This window comes from Diadema setosum, chromosome 2, assembly GCF_964275005.1.
Source record: "Diadema setosum chromosome 2, eeDiaSeto1, whole genome shotgun sequence".
Taxonomy (NCBI): domain Eukaryota; kingdom Metazoa; phylum Echinodermata; class Echinoidea; order Diadematoida; family Diadematidae; genus Diadema; species Diadema setosum.
The window spans coordinates 17,851,624-17,873,367 of record NC_092686.1 but is presented as its reverse complement, the minus strand read 5'-3'; the positions used below and the strand labels follow the sequence as shown (position 1 = coordinate 17,873,367).

The 21,744-nt window shown below is 35.8% G+C and overlaps 1 protein-coding gene across 1 annotated transcript in view; it reads right to left on the bottom strand.

The window, feature by feature from the left end:
• Nucleotides 1-147: 147 nt before the first annotated feature.
• The window catches only part of LOC140246198 (mutS protein homolog 4-like), a 30,606-nt gene continuing 9,009 nt past the window's right edge, over nucleotides 148-21,744 (bottom strand). Inside the window, exons 12-26 of the mRNA XM_072325645.1 lie at nucleotides 20,994-21,184; nucleotides 20,155-20,287; nucleotides 19,219-19,272; nucleotides 17,665-17,849; nucleotides 16,682-16,694; nucleotides 15,714-15,759; nucleotides 14,395-14,519; nucleotides 10,635-10,729; nucleotides 10,243-10,290; nucleotides 9,535-9,702; nucleotides 8,264-8,336; nucleotides 7,748-7,883; nucleotides 7,085-7,185; nucleotides 6,193-6,281; nucleotides 148-5,444 (exon numbers count right to left, since the gene is read on the bottom strand). Coding sequence (XP_072181746.1) covers nucleotides 5,271-5,444; nucleotides 6,193-6,281; nucleotides 7,085-7,185; nucleotides 7,748-7,883; nucleotides 8,264-8,336; nucleotides 9,535-9,702; nucleotides 10,243-10,290; nucleotides 10,635-10,729; nucleotides 14,395-14,519; nucleotides 15,714-15,759; nucleotides 16,682-16,694; nucleotides 17,665-17,849; nucleotides 19,219-19,272; nucleotides 20,155-20,287; nucleotides 20,994-21,184 — 1,631 coding nt within the window. The 3' untranslated portion in view covers nucleotides 148-5,270. The remainder of the gene's footprint in view (nucleotides 5,445-6,192; nucleotides 6,282-7,084; nucleotides 7,186-7,747; nucleotides 7,884-8,263; nucleotides 8,337-9,534; nucleotides 9,703-10,242; nucleotides 10,291-10,634; nucleotides 10,730-14,394; nucleotides 14,520-15,713; nucleotides 15,760-16,681; nucleotides 16,695-17,664; nucleotides 17,850-19,218; nucleotides 19,273-20,154; nucleotides 20,288-20,993; nucleotides 21,185-21,744) is intronic.

Here is a 21,744-nt window from a genome sequence, read left to right as displayed (position 1 = left end):
GAAATTTTAAAAAAATCTTTGACGGCAAATTATTTCTTGTTGGTAAAATGATGTATGTTTATATATGCATGTAAGAGAGTATGATGCAGAACAAAGATAGAATGCCCACAAATCCTGTATAAGCATGACTGCAACTCTTGATGTAAATTGAGTTTACACAGTGTATTTATTCGTCACATGACACGCAACAGTTCTCTACTTCTCAACGGAACACATATACCGTATACGCCATGGATTTAGCCAGTCTATTTTTTACATATCAGGACTTCCAGACAATTTCTTGTGTGGTTTAATTTGCAATCACGAAGTACAGTGAGAAAATGCACACACAAAGAAGTGTGCATGTTTGATCACATTCATGTCGGGATCAGAGTAAATGTTTCTGTGTGTTGTTAAATTCTCGAGTAGCACCCGACTGCTGAAATTTGCAAAAATAGAGACTCTGCAAAGCATGTGGTGAAGACAATATTCCAGATGGTTGAGAAGACATTATGACACTACGTCAGTGAGTACATATATTCAAAAGACTGGTTGAGCAAGTCCAACATTTAGACATTAAAATAGTATGCCTATCTTGTGGCAAACTTTTGTAGCACCTTATATGGCACTGTATGCAACATATCGATGATGAATCAGTTAAGTTATGCAAAATTTTAATGTTATTATGCCCACACTGAACTGTGAGACATGAAGAGCAAGATTCCGAGTGGTCAATTGTCCATTCATTTTACTTACCCTTTGCTTGTTACCAGTGACTTTTCATATAACAATTCCAGTCTTACAATTGGAAATTCTTGGATATTTGGCATATACTGTCAAATCAAATTCTATTTTTTTTTTTTTTTTTTTTTTTGTTGCTTTGTTCATTAATTCCACATTTCCAAGACATCTGGTTACAATCTCTTTGAATTCATGGAATATATCTGTCATTGCAGTTGAAATGGAAGGTCAAATATTTTTCTATCTGATGGAATTGACAGGCAGATATGAAGATGAAACCAGATTATATCAATACTTCTGGTGAAATTGAAGGTCATATCCCATACGGAATATTTTTGTCATATTTTTCTAGGTGGACATACATACACATAGAGACAAATTGAATCTAGTGTGATAAGAAAGAGAAGTATAGTATTTACATTGTTCTGCTTCATAATGTATAAACTCATATTACATCCAGCCTTGGTGAAAACATGTAATTTCCTTCAATGGCTGTATGTTAGTATGCATTTAGCTTTTTAAATGGATTACATTACACACTTATGTGCCACAAAATTAGATTTATGTAAACCATTCATCAGGAAAAAAAAAAATCCTATGAAATCCAGGCAGTGTCCTGCTGTCAAATATGTAAGTTTTCTGAGACGTCATATAAACAATGATAAACATACATCATTGACTGGTTCATGTAGACTCAAAGAGAACATACATGTACAATCAAATCTTTCATATCAACAGCTGTAACTTCGCTCTGATATATTTTCCTTAGAAACATCTCTGCACTTTGTCAAGAGAATGAATCACTGATGATTTGCCACTCTAATGTTCATGCATCTTTATGCAGTAACTGGCTACCCATGGCACACCAACTTTGAGCTCAGATGTGTATGGAAAAAAAAAAAAAAAAAAAAAAAAAAAAAACAGAGCAGAGACAGTATGAACTTTGACCTTTATCAGTATATCAATGTACCTGTTTCATGAAGTTAGGATGTAGGCAACTCCTTGATATCTCATTAGTGTTTCATTGGATTGGCTATGCCAGAAAAATCTAGTCGTACAAGGAGAATTCCATCCATGTGTGATGTGGTGCAAACAATTATTTGCAAGGTTACATCGATGATGTGAGTGACTCGTGTGAACTTGTTGCATTATGAATGGAGAACTGTTTATGAATTCCATTTTGCAGTTACAAAAATACATAGTATTGTAAGCATTCCAGAGAACTATCTAGAAGCACAAGATATATTATTGCAGTGTAAGACATTATAGTGGGATGGAAATGTATAAATTTGTATCACTAAATAGGCCTGTATGAATGAGTCTTGTATCATATGACAAATAAGTAGTGAAAAAGAAATGTACATTTTATGGGTTAATGAAATTGGCAGGTCTGCTTTTGTAAATATTTTTTTTTTTTTTTGTAGAAAAAAAAGACCATATAGGCTGTTTTCAAATGAATTATGTTGAAGTTACGAATATTATATCCCATAAAATATTGGATGCCAAGGGCAAAAGGAAATAGATATTTCAAGTGATATTTTACATTAGTTACCAGAGGGAAAAGTCAAACAGATTGAACATGCTGACCTGATTTATTACCCATGTCACAGGGTTCACCCAAGCATAAAGAGTGCTTGGCAGTGTATTGCATTCAGTAAAAATACATCTCTTTACAACTGTACATTACGTCAGGTTCAAGCTCTCTCTTACAGTAAGAGATCGAAGAGTTGGTTGGTTGTTTTTTTAAAGTTTTTTTTTTTTTTTTTTTAGGGGGGAGGTGTTATGTTCTTAAGTACCTTGATTTGGTGTAACAGGTCTGATTGAATTGTACATAATGCATTCTACTTGTCTGCATATGTTTCTTAATAAGCTGCATTGTGTAGTTTATACTTCAGTGCATGAACAAAGTTTCTGAGGTATGCCCTTGTGTTTATGCAAAATGTAATATGCAGAAGTGTATAATTAATACCAAATATTGATTATTGAAAAGTATGTCGAATATAATCTATGCCTTTATTTGGTAATAATACGGTGCTTCCTTTTTCAAATTGAGAGAGATAGAGATAAAGTTTTTGACCCTTGTTTATGAATTAAGAATGTTAATGCCATTTCAATCAATGTCAGACAGTTCTTGTGTCTGAGGCTATGACAAAAGAAAACAATCTTGAATTATATATATTTTTTTCTATACAGTGCACATACTTATTTTGTTTGTGTAAGTAGGAGACCCACAGTACTTGCTATGAGTGTGTTTCATTCTCATTCCTGTGGAAATTAAGTTTGCAATATAGCTTAACATTACCTTATCTGTGAAGTCAATCCAATCTTTAAAAATATGTAAGCAGTGAAGGCAAGACATGAAGCACACCTAGAAAGCATGACATTTTTCACTATGACACCAGCTATGTTTTGTGCAACAGAACAAAGAAAAAAGTCATTCTATTGTGAATGAAATATATATAAGTGGTTTTATTATTTGTTGGTGCAAGAAGAAAATTTGCTTTATATATTTTGAAGGAGTGCAAAATGCACGTTGCTATATGATTTGTTTTATATATAATTGTCAAACATATGTCTCTTTTGTTTTGGCTGTATTTGTTGCGAGCTCCTGTATTGTGTCTCTGATCATAGTGGGTCATACAGTATGTCTTCACAATGGTCAGAAATGATTGTGTCATTTATTGTTTATTGAAATCATTTTCTTGATGTGTAAAGATGTAATTAAGGATTTATTTCTGTGAAAAATCATTAACAATGGATTGGGTTTTAATAACACTAGAGCACACTTTGCATTAAACTCGATTTGGGATTTCATGTCTTTATTGTTTGTATGTTTTCCAACATAACTTGAAGTATGGTTGCTGGGCCTTGACCTTAACTTAATCTCAGTATTTCCTTTTTAGAACCTTCAAATACACGCGGACCTTGACATATACAGAAGCATCAACAAGTCATGAGATACGAGTGTTCACATGAAACAGAATTGCTTACCATGTAATAGGTATCTACACACAACATTGCAAGAGTATACTGTGATAGTAAGGTGTTATCCGTCATCGGTGCTTTGAATGTCATTACTCTAATTGGACTATGTACAATTCACGTACATTTGCATATAATATCACAATACTTACGGAATGATCCCTTACCTTCAAAGTATTTAATCACACATATCTTTTCCTGATGATAAAGCACGTATTTGCCCTCTCCTTCAAATGTTACCCTCCATAATGGGCTCACTTGAGCCCCACTGCTACTATCATGAACAACTTAAGCACTTCTACAATGTTCATGTAGTAGAATTTGGCTAAACAGCTTCTGAATCTAGGAAAATATGTTTGATTTTCACAGAGATTTAGCCCTTTCGGTAACTGGAACAACTTCGTATCAACTTGGATATAACAGGAGAAGATAAATGTATCAATTCCACTCCCCAATACCCCACACCAACTTGCTACTATCTGTATGATTCAAATTTTGTCCACTTTGCCACAGTCATGAGCAACTTTGTATATTGTTTGCCTCTAAAGAGGTTAAAACGATATATTTTGGTTCAACTACAACACACCTGTGGCTCTAAAGAAGAAAATCATTGAAATTTACTTACTTCAAGACCTTTTTGACTAGACCCACCTTGTCCTTGCAAAAGGGGGAAAGAATGCTAACCCATTACTTCACAGATGTAATCTGATTGATGAATCACCTTCAACTATGAGCTACTAAAGGAGAGCAATTATTTATGTCCTTGCAACTGACAGGATTACCAAAAAGTATATCTGTCGGAATCTATTACATTTTGGACGAGTGTATTGTACAGCAAATCTTGAATTCATAAATGTATGAGATTTGTCATTTTTTAAAATCTTCCTAGTTTTTTGACAAATAGTCAATCAGCAATGCTACTTGGAAAATAGTTTAGTGAGATTTAGATTCACTTGTAGTCAGCATGACACAAACACACTTGAACATTTAAAAAACTGGAAGCATACATCATGCCTCGGGTACTATTCAGAAGTGGTTAGTCTTTCTTTTTCCTGTGCACATAACGCATAAAACACAGAAAGAAATGCCCTCTTTTGTGAGGTAGACTATTTTGAAAGCCTTACAGTATTTTCTCGTGTGTTTCCTTTTAATATTCTTGTAGCCTGGTTCACACCTCATCACTGGAATCTGAAGCCAGTAGACTTGTCCCGTTCAAAATAGCTTCACATTGTGGACGACAATTTCATGTTAGAGTACTGTCTCCTGCTCAAAGTACTGGTGGTTAGCATGTTAACCTCCTTGTTTGGCCCAAGTGTCATACATTACAACATTTGAGATACGACTACGGTATACATTCAACCTTGCCTGAGATAACCTTACACAAGTCTACAAATGTGCTACTAAAGTCGAGGAAAAATTCTACTTCGAACGGAGGTAAAACGTGTTAATTCTAGTGTACATTGAAGGATAGAAGGATCCCTTCTGATGTAACTATTAAAGGCAAGGATGACTGTATTTAGCATTTCTGTGCAAACACCACACTTCTCCCTGTATGACATCTACCACCGTTATTCTTCTGCTCCTGAGCCAATCTCCTTGAAGTAGTTTGCACGGAGATTCTGCAGATAGTCCCTGAGCCCAGCCTGGTCCAGTTTGGAACTCCTGGCAGCCTGTATCAATCTATTAGCCAGTCTGTAGACAGGTCTTAGTTTGGTTCCTTCCTGTCGAGCCGATTCCTTGGTCTAACAAAAGAAACAAAAATACATAGACACAGATTGATATCATACATATCCTCATTCACTCACACTGTGCACATATGTGAGCGTGCACACTTAAATACATCTCACACACACAAATACAATACACCATCCGACATGTACTGTTTGCTTATTGCTACACTACAATGTAAGTACTTGTACTAGGTATTATTTTATCAAGATTGGTGTCATGCACAAAGTTTATAAATATTCCAAGTGCCTTCAGTTTCATAACATGTTTACGGCTGCGTAGTATAGCTGAAACATGTGCGTACAATCCTCTAGAATAAAATCTTATAATTTTTATGAAATATTTGTAAATGTTAATGTGGTAGAGGCATAAAAAGTTGTTGCACTGAAGACAAAAGTTAAAGTTAGTGTAACCACTATAACTTTTATCCCAGGACATTACAAAAGGGCTAGAGAATACAAAATATTTATTACCTCCCAACTTTGTGATCAATCTTGTTAGTTTGCATCAAGATTTGAGTATTGAGTGTGAATTCTTACTTTGAATGTGAAAGAGGAAGTCATCAGATGATTACGCTATCATACATGGACTCATTAATCTTCAGTAAATGTCTTTTAAATTTAATGCACATCTAAAATAGATTGGATTTAACCCATTGACGAGAGACTGATATTGCTATAACCATTGCTATTTCCCATGGATACCTGCCCTATTATTCTTGGGACTCATTTTCAACGAGTTAAGAGAAATTTAGAGGTTCACCTTCCTTTGTTGAGCCAACTTCTCAGATAGGTCCTTAGCCTCCTTCACAATGGACTGTGGTAGAGTGGATATTTCTGCCAGCTTGATGCCTGAAATTTATTACAGACATTTAAAGTATTAGTTGGATAGATATGGGAATCTGAAGAAATAATGGCAAAGGCACACTCTCATGTCCACACCATTAAGATATTTAGTATGAATAGTTTGTGAATTTCCCATTTAGACTGTTGGCATTTTTAAGCTGAACTGGTTTAAATATTTCAATTGTCATGAAGTCAATACTCATAAGATGTCTGACTGATTTAACCACTTGCATAGATGCTGTAGAAACCAGTTAAAATGAGAAGTGGGAATACTTGGGATAATTGCAAATACAATCAAAGTAGACCACTACTGTCATTTCTAACCACAGTCAAATATCAACTGGATGGGCTTGCTGTGTAGTCAGAAATACTTGCAAATATACACAGGAGTCATAGTCCTTGTATTTCTGAACATAAAGTATGTGATTCCACTTTAATGCTGCTGCCTAGGGTAGAAATTGTCATATTTTGGTTTTGTTTTGGTATGAAAGCTGAATTTGACTCAAATCTATGATTTAATTACTAGATGATTGCAATGTCAACTATCATTTTATATCACTGATTACAATTTAAGTCATGCACAGATATAAAAAGTATCACAGTTTACAAAAGCAACAGTTTTTGTAAAAGTAAACACTAACACTAGGTGGAACACTGCAAATAGTATCTAAGTTGATACGTATACTGAAGACTCACAGTGATTCTAATGATATACAATAAGATGCTGCAGTGCATCCTTACAAATAATACACAAGATACTCCAAATATAGTACTGTCTCACATCATGTTTCAGTAGAGCTATTGCATACCGTAGTGCTGTTCCTTGGTTCTTCCTCTGGACAAGACGTGTGTGTAGACCAGGTTGTCATGCCGACCATCATTAGCTGACTGTTCAACTTGGAAGTGGTAGCTTTTCACCACACATAGCAGAGGCAAAAGTGATGGAGGTAAAGACAAATTATCCACTTACAAATGCTGGGTCAAAAGCTACTATATCAATCAAGACAAGCAGATATAGGTGTGTGTCTCCACTTTTTTGCTCAAACTGAGTATTCCCATAAGATAATCCTTGATCAACCAGATAGAGAGAAATGCATAAAACCTGAAAACAAAACAAATTGAAAAAACAAACACAAAAAACAAACAAACAATGAACTCGTAATGTGCTGCAGAATGTCACTTTGACTTTCAATTACAAGGAGCATAATCACTAGAAATAGAATTTCCTTTATTGCATTATCAATCTGACTTGCACGAATTTAAATTAATTTGATAAACTGGAAGGTAATTTAATGTGCATGCAATACTGAAATGACAAATCTGTGGTTCAGATAAGCTACCAGTATCTGTACACGGGAACAAACCTGCCCGCAAGGAAAATGGTAAATATGCACACACATTATGGTTTCTCTCTTTTCTAATATTCCCATAATGTGCTAAATATTGTGTATAGAACATATGATTCAGCTTACTTTTCCACATTTGGGTAGAGAGCATCAAGGTTGGTGATTTCCCCAAAGTGTGTTGCGAAGAAAGTAAATGCTCTCAAACTGAGAAGATATTCACACACAGAATGACAGATTCCAACACCCTCATCACTGCTGGTACCTGTATTAAAAATGACAAATAAACAAAAATCAAAACAAGGAAAAACAACCCACATAAATTATTCAATCCTGTCCAGCTACAGGAACATACATCACATAATTTGCAATGATCTAGAAGGTGCATAACCCTACAAAAATCAAAATCTCAACAGATAGAGCATAAAGGGCCTTTATCAGATTCTAGCTTGCTTTAAACAGGTGCTTAAAGTCATACAGAGTATGTTACACAATCTTAACATACTACACAAAGATACGAACACATTGTTATCTTATTTTATTATCTTTTTCAAATATCTGGCATTCTTTTGATACAAAATAAATTCATATTCCAAGGGAACATGGGTCATGAGCGTGACAAAAAGTTTCAGACTTTCAACTGACCTCGACCCAATTCATCTATGATGACCAGTGAGTTGTGAGCACAGTTCTGAACGATGTAATTGGCTTCCCGCATCTGTCATCCTCACGCGAGATACAAATATCAAATTGTTCAACCATTGTAGGTAGGTAGGTAGGTAGATAGGCCACAGAGAGAGAGAAAGAGAGGGAGGGGGGGGGGGGAGCAAGCATATTGACTTCTTGGTATAGGCAAGTATAGAGCAAATGTGTGTGGATTTCATGTTACACACATTTTTAGTGTGACAATGATAGACAATATTTTCAGAGTGCATTTTTTTTTTCCACTGGATACAAATTGCTTTCAGAAGTAATCCCTGGTTTAGCACTAGAGTCTAGTGCATGATGTACAAACTACCAGGAAGTGACAGTGCAGGTAGAGTACATTTGGTTCAGAAAAGATATGTCTTCAAACTGTGTTTGATTTTTCTTTTCCAACTCTTGGAAAACTCTTCTGAACGATGTAATTGGCTTCCCGCATCTGCCATCCTCGCGTGAGATATGAATAACAAATTGTTTAACCATTAAGTTAGGTAGGTAGGTAGGTAGGTAGGCCATGGGTGGGGGAGAGAGAGCAAGCATATTGACTGGCTGCCTGTTTTGTAGTTTAGTTTCCTAAAAATGAAAGTGTGAAATGATGTGAGTAAAATGACATACTGTGATATTGTTATGGAACAGAAAGACACATACAAATGTATAATATATATAATTTTTGAATAGTTTGATTATACCCATTTTTATTATTACACTTCTATTTCAGTTCATTAATTGCCACTTAAATGCAAAACACAACATAATTTTAAATGTGCAATGGTCAGAAAATTAACTTTCACTATAACTTCAAGATGGCTCATAATACATGTAACGTCAGTCTATTAGAGGTGATCCCGTACTAAACAATAATATCACTTTAGAGTAACGAGAACTTTGCTATACAGAAAGAAATAAAACAGGCCAAAGAGGTAGAGACATTTATCTCCATATGTGCAACTTGGTTTGATAGTTTTTTTGGTGCTCTTACACATTTGACATAAAAGATTCTGTGAACAAAGAGATCAGTAAATAGAACATCTTATAAATAAGTGTTTCATCAAATTAAATATGTAAGTATGATAGCCATCAATGTAAGAGTACAGATGGACAAAGTCAAAGAAAAAAAAATCAATGAGCATTTGAGATCTGATATTGCAAAATATGACAAACTTGGGTATGTATCAGATTAATTTTGACATCTGAACAGGCTGCAAGTCACACACCTCAAGCATGAAGGTGGAGGCATTGGTCTCTATGTCATCATCACAGCCAATTCTTGAGAAGATCTGATCACAGATTCTAAATGAGGCGTACTCAGCTGGAACATAGCACCCAGCTTGGGCCATGATCTGAAGGAGGGCTATCTGCTTCAAGTAGGTAGACTTCCCACTCTAGAAATGTAGTAGTGACCAGATATTAAAACAGAATAATTTTAAGAGCCCCTACAAGTTTTTTTTTTTTCCAAAAACAAAAAAACAACAAAAACAAAGATAACTGCTCTTTCAAATTGGTAACAAGAATGGAACATATCCCATGAGTGTCTGTAGGTTTCAAAGGTCAAAGAAAGACATTAGGAAAAGTGGTGCCATTGTGCATGGGATCTCAATAGATGACACATCATTTCACAGTATTTGTAAGGTATGCAAAACCCAATCCATTAACAACTGATAGGTAATTATGTTTAACGATGCTGCTTGCAAGTTTAACACTGTTGATTTTTTTTAAAAAAAAAAATGATATGTTTAATGATTCAAATTGAACAGCATTTTGTTGTTTTTTAATACAATTCGGTACAACAAATAACTCTGAAAATGTCTGATATACATTGCATGACCAGACGTCAATCAGAGATGAAAGCATGCTAAATCTGCAGTTACTATTTCTGATTACCTATGTGAACCACAGCGTCATTTTACATCTTTTTTATTTACCATATTCGGACCAGTGATGACAAGGAAGTTGCTGTCCTCTGAAGCGTACTGCAGATGCAGAACAGTCAAACAAAAATTATGATTTTTTTTTTTTGAAGTGCACTCTTCTGATGTTTATCTGATCACATATGATCAGCCAAGAAACAAATCTTAGCTGCTTCAATTTACAACATTCTGTGGGGGACATTATGCTTTGATCTCAATTCATTTATAACCTTCCCATTTTGAGATATTTTCAACAATGAGGTCTTAAGCTATAGGCATGTCACTGAGTCAAAGTACCAAGTAGTTTGCTTCATGTATGAGTAAAAACAGCACTGTTTAGTAGAAAGTATGGACATATTAATATATTACTTGTCAATTAAATCGTACAAACAACAATGAAATCTTACTATGTTGTTGGGCACAGGTGGGTCATAGGAAATCTTGTCCAAGATTGGATGCTTGCCCTGCTTGATGGCCAGTGTGTCTGTGAAATCTGGTCTCACTGGGGATAGGAATGAATGTTTATTACCGGTACACAACATTGCAACCAAAGAAGTTGAAATCATGTGAAACAGGTCCCTGTGACAAGGACACCCATTGATTGTGACTACTCTTGACAGCTTCACATCCACACTGGGCAATGAATAATCCTAAATTTCTCTAACACCCAAGACTTGCCTCTCACTGATGAGAAAATATTGCTATTCAGTAAACAGATTGGTAGGATTAATTGACAGACTCCTGCAAAGTCTTACAGGCCACTGTCATTCATACGGAGCAACCATTCCTTTCCTGTCAATACTTATAATCTATGGGAAATTCTCGCACATAATGAAGAGAGTACATATAAACCCAACTCATGTAAAGATCTATGACAAGACAGCAACATTCCATACCATAATCATTGTAATGTAACGGGTGGTGTTACATCTGGAATGTTATTATGAAGCAGAAATGAAGGAGCTCAGGTACAGTTTTGGTACATTTCATCGATGCAAAGTGTTTATTCACAATCGTTCAGAAATATTATGATGAAGTTCAATGACAAGTTAAATGATGAGTATGTACATCAGAGTAAAATATAGAAGTATCAAGATGCAGGAGAGAGAGCAATATCAAGTAGAGGTCGACTCTCTGATGTCGAAATCATGATCTCCCTTGGGACCTTGGAAAGAACCCCAAACTTGGAAATGTTCAATGGGTGATGGGTGAGAATTTTGGTAAGACAACCAATCAAAAAGGGATAACTAAAAAGAGTGACCAAAGGGGTTGTCCTAAGGGGTGATGTTTGACCAATTAAAAGAGGGGGATTCTTTTGTGGAGGAGGAAGTATTATAAGATAAGGGGCAGACAAAGAGTCTGGTGGTTCACAAGGTGTGTGTATATAATCTTTGGGTAATTAAACCAGGGACAAAGAAGGGTTGTTACAAGGGTGATTGAATGACTCCTTGATGTAAACATCAAACAAGGGTAATTAACGACGGGAAATTAATAGTAAATAATCTTGGTGATATATTCTGTGGTGAGTTTACAAAAAACAAGGGAATTTAAGTTGAGTTGTTACTGAACAGGAAGTTATCCCCAAAATATCCTAAATATACATTACATCATCTCTAAAACCCAACATCAATTACAGTGGAAATCTGCAGCAGAAATAATCATCATCCCATCATCATACTGGCAACTCTTAACTGCATATCCTATATCATAGAAAGACATATCATGGAACATGTTGAATTAATGAAATCTGCACAAAATCAGGAAAAGACATAACTCTGCCAATTTTACAGAAAAGCGTTTAAGGACAAGTCCACCTTCATAGACATGTGGATTGAGTGAATGCAGCAATTTTAGTAGAACACATCAGTGAAAGTTTGAGGAAAATTAGACAATCGATGCAAAAGTTATGAATTTTCAAAATTTTTGTGTTGGAACCGCTGGATGAGGAGACTACTAAGGATCGTGATGTCATATGAGTACAACAGTATAAAGAAAATGTAAAGAAAATTCAACATATTTTCACCTTTTTTGCATAATAAAAGAGCACTTGACTTGCCTCTTTCTAAAGGAAATGGGAATAATATTACCCATAACATATGTCAGTAATGAGTCAAGGGAATGGGTACTTTTTTTCAAAAGATGAAATTTGTGAAATTCTCTTTATATTTTCCGTATATTGTTGTACGCATGTGATATCATACACTGCAGTAGTCTTCTCATCCAGCGGTGTCTGCACAAAAACTTCAAAAATTCATAACTTTTGAATGGATTGTCCGATTTTCTCCCAACTGTCACTGATGTGTTCTAATAATATTGCTGCATTCACTCATTTCATATGTATATGAAGGTGAACTTGTCCTTTAACTTCAATCTTCTAAAATGTGTTGCCAATTGAAGAATCAGTTATAACTTCAGCAAATTTAGAGGCTTCCAGAATAAACAATGTTACACAACCATGATAAAGTGCTTTTTAAAGGCAATGCTTTGTTTTCTTTATGCAATACTAATGTTGAATTGTAATAAGTAGAAATAGTACCATCACATGGAAATGTGTTTTATGAGACCTGATGAGCTTAAGTGTGTAACATAATGGCATACTGTAGACATCCAACTATTCTAGTGTTTCACTGTTATTGTATGATAACTTTCATCTGAAAAGCTTTCTTAAGAACCTTTCACAAAAAAAAAACTAGAAATGTCGCTTTGGCGACTGGTATGCCTCCGCCATAATGCATGATTTTCCCAATAGGTCTAGATAGTACATGTGGACACTGTGTGATTACATTTTCACAAAATTGGCAAAATATTGGAATGACAAGTTTGTCACAAATGTGTTGAATGTTCACCTTCCTTGACGTAGGTTTAATTGGATGAATAGGAGAGCATGTATCTAGGGATTTAAGGACTTTAACTTGACTTTGACCCATTCATACATTTAGGCATTGAGTAATTTTCAAGGTACAGGTGTGGAGAAAAAGTGCAATTTCTGAATTGAATAGTAAATTGTTACCATTTTCATCTGGCCCTTGACCCTAAAATTCATAAGATAATTACTTTCAGGTAGAACATGCATAATATGTACTAAGTTTCAAGGTAACATGAGCCACTTCCGAGATAAGTAGGAAAAAGTTAGTTCAGCAATTTCACTTGATCTTTGACCTTTTGACCTTTGAGGCAAAAAGAGAAAAAAAAAAAACTTTCCAGAGAATTTCTATTAGGTTACACACGCATACACCAAGTGTAAAAAAATAACCCTGCCGGCATTGCATAAATATGAGGGTAATAGTAAAATTTTGAAGTCTTGCACTTGACCTTTGACCCCTGACCTTTGACCCCATGAACCCTACATTCTCTAGATAATCACTTCCAGTCAGTACATGTATATACTATGTTCCATGAAGATACCTTGAACAATTTTCCAAGGTACGGAGAAAAAAAAAGAAGTTTTAATATTCTTACTTGACCTTTTGACCTTTGACCTCATGACCCAAACTTTCACAAGAGAATCTTAATTGGGTAATACATGTATACACTAAGTTTCAAGAAAATATCTTCAGGCATTCAATAGATATGGTGGAAATAGTGAAATTTTATGTATTTGACCCTGACCTTTTGACCTTTGACCTCATGACCCAAACTTTCACCAGAGAATCTTAATTGGGTAATACATGTATACACTAAGTTTCAAGAAAATATCTTCAGGCATTCAATAGATATGGTGGAAATAATTAAATTTTATGTATTTGACCCTGACCTTTTGACCTTTGACCTTTGACCTCATGACCCAAACTTTCACCAGAGAATCTTAATTGGGTAATACATGTATACACTAAGTTTCAAGAAAATATCTTCAGGCATTCAATAGATATGGTGGAAATAGTGAAATTTTATGTATTTGACCTTGACCTTTTGACCTTTGACCTTGAGCATGTGCACCCAAAAGTTGATAGGCACAACTTCACCCCCTAATACACATACATGCCAAGTTTCATTAGGATACCTCAACAGGTTTCGATAGTTACCTTGTCCACAAAATTCATTACGGACGGACGGACAGAAGGACGGACGGACGGACGGACGGACGGACGGACGGACAACCCGAAAACATAATGCCTCCGGCACCACTTCGTGGCGGAGGCATAAAAAACAAAGAAAAAAAATACTCACCATAATCAGATAGTGTACAGACATGTGCAAATGAGACCAACATGTCAATAACAGAGACACATTCTGCAAGTTTGTAGAGACAGCCCACATGTTCCCTGATGTCATTCAGTAACTTGCTCACCACGCTATTGCAAAACAGGTAAAAGAATCTTATGTAATTGATAAAGACAAAACTACACGGACCCATGTTGACAGTGTCTTACATAAGAATGTGGCAGGCTGCCATTACCTTTGAGAACACCGCCACAACTGTGGTAGGGCACTGTTGAATCCTTATACTGCTTCGAAAGTGAAAGAACTGGAATTGTACCTGATATGCATATGTTTGTAACATGAGCCAACAAGCCTGAAAATGAAAGCAACATATTATTCCGAGGGGCGACTGTTCAGGTATGAGTTTGAAGTTTTCAATTTGTCTCCCTCTACAAGAGGGAATTGAAAACACTCATACCTGCAGCCTGAAAATGTCACGCATCAACACACTTTTTGTTTCAATGTAAAGTTTTTCAGATTGCCAGATAGCAGTTTCTAAAAGAATATTATTGGCAATGTTCACGTGCCTGTAAAATGGACCAGCTATTAAACAATCCACGCAAAAGAGTTATTGTCAATTTCACATTTCTGTGAAGATATTTATCATATTTTGAATAATCGCCATTGTTTCTTTTCAAAGATATAACCTTCATGAGCATTGCAGGCAGTGCCTGTCATGAATTATTCTTCCTTTGCTTTTTTTTTTTTTTTTAATTCAAGAGTTTGAGAGTATGATATATGTATGTTCTTTAGTCTACTGCCCTGCTTTTACAAGTGTATTCTCTTGCCATTAATGTATACCCAGTGTTTGACTCGCATACCCAGAAGGGTGACTGAGTTGATAAACTAAACTGAACCAAACCTTGCAGAATCATATTAGTGAAAGCACACTGCATACAGATACTCCAGATTCAAGCCCGCATTTATGGAGTAAAAATTAGAAGTCTGATGTATGAGTCATATGCAATGAACTGCTGCACACAGATAGGTTTGTGCTTTATGATGTTGACACTGATAGTCAGAATATCAAGAAATGTTTACAGAAAAGCTTGTGAATGATTGTATCAAGACATGAAGAAGAACTGAATCAACTACTACCATAAAACCAGAAATTCGAAACTTTTGCAAATTTCGCAAAGAGCATGGATTTCCAAAATCAAAATGCACAAAAAAATTTGTTGTTGTTGTAAACAATACATTGAATGGCAGTGTCAATTCACAATAGTTTCATGCTGTAAATGTTTCTTGTTTTATAGTACTTAGAAGGTACAGGAAATTTAACTTACATGTTGGTCATCAGGTAGATCTCATTGAGGGATTCTGTCACTCTGTCTATAAAAGGAGTACAGAGTTTGTGATTACTGCAGCTAGCATTTGGAAATTTATGTAAAATCTACGACACCATCACAGCAAATATCAAATCTGGGTAACTTGCACAGTATTGTGATACTGCTCTGTGGAACAGTCATCAGTGCTATAAAACAACTGTCTTCAAACTATATTTAAAAAAAAAGGATTTTAAAATAGTTTATTTATATTCTACATATATATTCTGACATTGAATGTTAAAACACTGCAAATAGCACTTTGAGCACTGATTCTGTGAACCAGGGAGCATTATACAAGTTTTTGTTTCTGGTAAAGGGATATATAGCCATTAGCGTTACATGTTAGAATTGAACTTTTTGTTGTTTTTTTCGCAACAAGAATTTAACATCACAACTTGTTCATCAAATTGTCATTTTCTGGCAACTGCAAATTTTAGGGCAGCTATACAAAATGATTCAGATAGATAAAAAGATGATGTAAGCCAGAGAATCACATGAGACAGACTGTAGGTCCTACACCCATTCACACACAAGAGTTATTGATTTTTGTGTCACACTGCAAAAATCAATTTTGGAAAACTCTTAATTTTGGGTGTGTGTAAATGGGACTTGTAATAACCCACAAGACCTTTAGAGACCTCACAGTACTTTTTATCATTGATTAGGAATTAGGGAGAGAGCATGATTGACTCACATGCAAATATTTCAACAACTTGAACATTGTCGAAACATAGTGATCTCTGGAATGACTCCACAACCACTTAGCAGTTCTTTAAGAAAATTTGATTACAGTTGAGTGCAAATTAATGTTTAACCACATTTACATTACAAGTCCTGGATCTTCTGTATTAAAGGGGCAAACTATAAGCATATAATGTTGGCCATGCTTAATTCAGTATACATGTTTTGACAGAAATTCCACTTACCATTCATCTTGATCTGAAAAAGACAAAGAAAAAGAGAGATAGACAAAGATAATCTATTTAGGTGAATAATCATTACAGAAGAATGAAAATCAAGACTTTTAGCCCACTGATTATGTTGAGGGTGGGGTAAAATGCATTTCAGTACAAACACCAGTTATTTCGAAACAATGGATGCGTGCAGAGACGGAAACATGCCCACTCGGAGCTCTCAAATTCCCTGATTTTTCTCTCTTTGGAAAAATCTTATAAGATTGTTCCCTGGGCAAATGTGGGAAGTTATCAACACCCAATCTAATGAGCAGAATTCATGTTTTGGGTTTATTTCCCCTTTAATCATTTACTCACTTCTCTTTCTAGATGAATTCTGTTTTAAATTCATTCACAGATCTTGCATTATATGTTCTACACAAGTAGGTTATACATAGCATCCAAGAAGAAGTTTGTTATGAAATTTTCTTGTTAACTACATATATCATGTTAACGTCATGTCCATATTTCTCTCAATTTCTTTGCCATTTGTTCGTACACCAGGTATTCCAAGCCTACCGGTATGCATTTTAACTGTAAGACTCTGTCAAATTCCTGAAGTATGTAAATAGAAATGTACATGTACACACACACACACAACACTACACTAAACAAAACAAACATCTGAGTTTACGTACATCCATTCACTTTGATCATTCAATACTGTTAAAGTACTTAGCTAATATCAGGTACTTTTGAAAAAGCAAACAAACAAAAATAAACAAGCAAAAAACAATGGCTGCTCTGAAAATGAATGTGAATGATGAATATCACATATTTCATTAAAGAGGTTTCCAGTCAGTCAGCCTAAAGAGGTACCTCCTTGATCAGTCCTATTTATAGTGCACACTTTGAAACATAGCAGTCATTTATCCATTTGTACGGAGCTGTAAGAAGAAAGAGTGGGGGTGTAAATTTCAACCCTGTCAACTGTCCAACAAAACAGCAACTCTTACCAGATCAACAGTGGTGAAGCTGAGCACATTCTTAGCCCTGACAACTTTCATGAAGACTGGAGGTAGTGACTCCATGTTGAAGCTGTGTGTGCCTCCACAGTACAGCTGTATGAAGAAGCCCCTGGCACTGCTGTAGCTGGTCTTCAGGGGAAGGCTATACTCTTCTGACAGCTGTTTGGCCATTTCTAGCACACACAAAAAAAATTGCACAGTACATAGCAGACTAGTAGTAAATGCTTGTGTCTGCTAAACTATGGCTTATATAACTTGACTGCAGCCTCTTCATTCATACACACTCTATGTGAGCTTTGATATAATCAGCCCACAGAGATGGAGCCAGATGTTTTCTTGCTAGTTCGCCTACCTAGGAGCTAGGGTTGGTTATACTGAGTTTATTCTTATGCATTCACTGTTTTGTAGTAAGCTAATGGCAAAATGGGCAATGTCATTCCTTACCTGTTTAAAGACTGTCAACACTGAAGTCCATGTATATCTTAATAAAAGAGAAAGGCATTCTCTCCTTACTCCCAGTCATAGTCTTTCTCCCTCCCTAGTGCAGATATAACATGTACTAGTAGTCAGTGGACTGCAGCATTCTTTCACTTCACAACTCCACATTCTAACCCTTTCAATCCTTATCCATTTCTATAATAGACCAAAAAGCTCCCTTTCTTTGCAAACCTTAGCAAGTTTTTGACATACAGTATCCCACCTGTTATACACATCAATTTATTCATGATGGGCAATATTTCCAGAGTCTTCACCAATCAGAGTTGAACAATATTTACCAGAGGAGTGTACTTAAATGCAATGATACAATGGATTTGGACCAAAACTTTTGGAAGGAGAGAATTATGCAAGTCAATAGTGAAAGCAGTAGTGCTCCTTGATTCCTCTCTGTGCAGATTTCAATGACTGTACTTCAATGTGTGAACTTGGTGAACTGCTGCAATTAAAGTAAGTTGATGCAGAAACAGCAATTATTGTTTTCTTCTATGGAGTAAACAGGCAAAGATTGTGGGTGGCTGTATCACTAAACAATATAGGAGTAACATTTTCAGTTTTTTCCTTTTCATTTTTACTTTGAAAGGTTAAAGGGGATGGCTAGTAACTGATCAGTGGGAATCAGTGGGAATGCTGGGGGATGATTGTTCCAATACTTCTGGGATTCATTTAAGAGTTCATTATATATCTATTGTTCTGTGAAAATTATTTGCTTCAGAATGGTCTCATATTCACGTAATGTGCAGTTTAGTGTTTCCAGGTTAGCATGCCTGTACAGTGACGGGGCATTAAACTGCACATTACTTGAATATGAGACCGTTCTGAAGCAAATAATTTTCACACATCAATAGATATATAATGTACTCTTGAATGAATCCCACAAGGATTAGAACAATCATCCCCCAGTATTCCCACTGATTCCCACTGATCAGTTACTAGCCATCCCCTTTAAGTTTGACATCTGAATTTTCACTATAATGGCTCAAAGTGACTCTGATATATTTCATATTTTAGGGTAGATTTGGCAAATTTTAGCTTGTGTTTCCTCACCTGAGATGTCATCCACGAGTTCTGTGTATGTCTTCCTAGCCACGTCAAGAAGTCCTTTGAAAAAAAGCAGATACATACGTTTTCTAGCCTCCAACAAGATACTAATTGTCCTTTGAGAATTTTCTGTCATCTTTTCTGTCACAGGTGACTCCTGTTATAACAAAGTCCTCAATCCTGACCGGCTGTTTCCTTTCCTTATATCAAAACTTCTTAATAGCTCAACAGTACGTAAAAGTAAATAAATATATAGATGATAACTATAGGACCTGAATTTTTGCTTTGTTGTAACAAGCATTTCATTATAACCATGTTCATTATAGTGTGAGTACATGGGATGCTTTTCTCCCCAACAGGGTTCATTATATAGATGACTGGCGGGGGAGGGAACATACCGAATGTTCCACCCAAAGGGTTTGAAATGATATTGAGGGAGGTTATAAGTCCCGAGACAAAGTCGAGGGACTTATAACCTCCTGAAATAGCATTTCACCCTGAGGGTGGAACGTTTGGTACATGTTCCCGACAACAAGTCATCATCTGTTATATTATATGGGTTAGTCAAATGCGTCAAATACGTCAATGTCAACCACCAGCACAACGCACTCGATCGCTCACGCAGAGCCAAATTCACTCTGCACGGGTCCTTCTGTCATTTGTTACGTGAAAATGTTTTCCCATGGGAGAACATTACAAAAATGTTCTCCCATGGGCGAACATAACCAATGTTCCTCCACCACGTGACTGCGTTTAGCCAATCACTAACCAATATTTGACTAACCCATTTAATATTGTACAATGCTTTCACCCCTTATATCTTAGATATAGTAATCTTAGGTAAAGACAAGAAATAGGACATGTCACTGATGTTATGAATACAAACAAATCATATAAGCAAGAAATCTATAAATGACACATACTGCCACCTGGTCTTCTTACCATTTATCTCTGGCTTGACAGCAAAACACTTCTGGGTCCGCATGTTTAATGTTCCCTTCTGGTACCTTGTCTCATCATTGATGACAGTACCAATCTTTCCAAGGATTTCAGGAAATCTTCCATCTTGCAAAGACTAATGAGTGAATAAAGATAAACATGGAGAATGGATGATTGCCCCAAGGATCGTCATACATTGTAATCATCTCACAATCCTTTAATTTTCATGGTCCTTTCTCATGATTTATGATATATATCTATCTATCAAATTTTAGGGGATACATATCTCCATATCTTTGTCTCATTTGAGGGACTATGGTTCTTCTTTTGATGTATTTAAATTAAAACAACGAGACGTAAGGGTCTAACGCTCACTTGAGCAGGGCACTCTGCCTTCATGACAAGTACTCCGCCATAGGGAAACAATTTCCAAAGTATTGGGATTTAAGGATTGCTGTGGGCCTCTTTGGAAACACACACTTAATTTTGGATAATGTGACCTGCCCTTGGACCACCTGGGGGCACCACCACTATATTCTAAAAACCATAAGCTCCACCCCCCATGGGAGGGGGGGGGGGGCACAACCATCATTTAAATTCCCCCCCCCCCCCAAAAAAAAAATAAAAAAAAAAAAATAATAATAATAATAATAATAATAAATAAACAAAAATAAACAAATAAAAAAGTTTATGCATAATGCATGATGAAACAACAACCAACAGCCTCAGGTGAGCTATTAAATGTTTATTCACTGAGATGTTTTTGTTTTGTTTCTCAATATATACATAATTAACTGATGGTCAAGCTAGTCCCCATGAAAACAAAGTCAGATAAATCACACCTTGTGGTATGCCTGCAGAAGCTTGGTCTGCGCTGAATCTAGTGCAATCTGCAGTGGCTCTACAAGCTCTAGGGTGTGCTTCAGGTAGATGATGTTGGTAATTTTCTGTTCGGCTGACTTCACCGATTCTTGCTTTGGTATTTGAATGCACAGTGAGAGCAGGTGGTCCACATCAAGGAATCTAGACAAGACTAGGATCAAGGTAGGGAGATCAAAGAGGGTGAAAAGCATTATAGCAATGTTACATACATATGAAATATATTCTTTATATCTTACCATAGCAATGACTTACTGAGGTAATCATGGTAACTACAAAATCCAGAACTACTTTAATAGATAAATTGGTCAAACATATAGTGAAGGAAAAAAGAATGTCCAGTTGGAGTGGAGATATGTATGGCTCTGACACGTAAATTGCCAACTGAAGGAGGTATGCCTTGTGAGCAGATGTCCACTGGGAGAAAAAGATGGAGGCAATATTAAATATTTGGTGCAGGATCCGCATCTGGAATTAGTTACCATAATTATAACAATTCTTGCATTATATGTACACAATCACATTTGTGAACAGCTTTCTTTTTTACTGACAAAAGAAGGAAACATTTTGATCACTTACTTTAAAATTCATACATCTGATTTGGGGGTTTGTTTATTCATTTTTGCATATATTTTCTCACCAGACTATGACTTACAGTATTGGGTGGATTTTGCCCATCAGAAACTGCTCAACCTCATAATCACAGTGACTGTC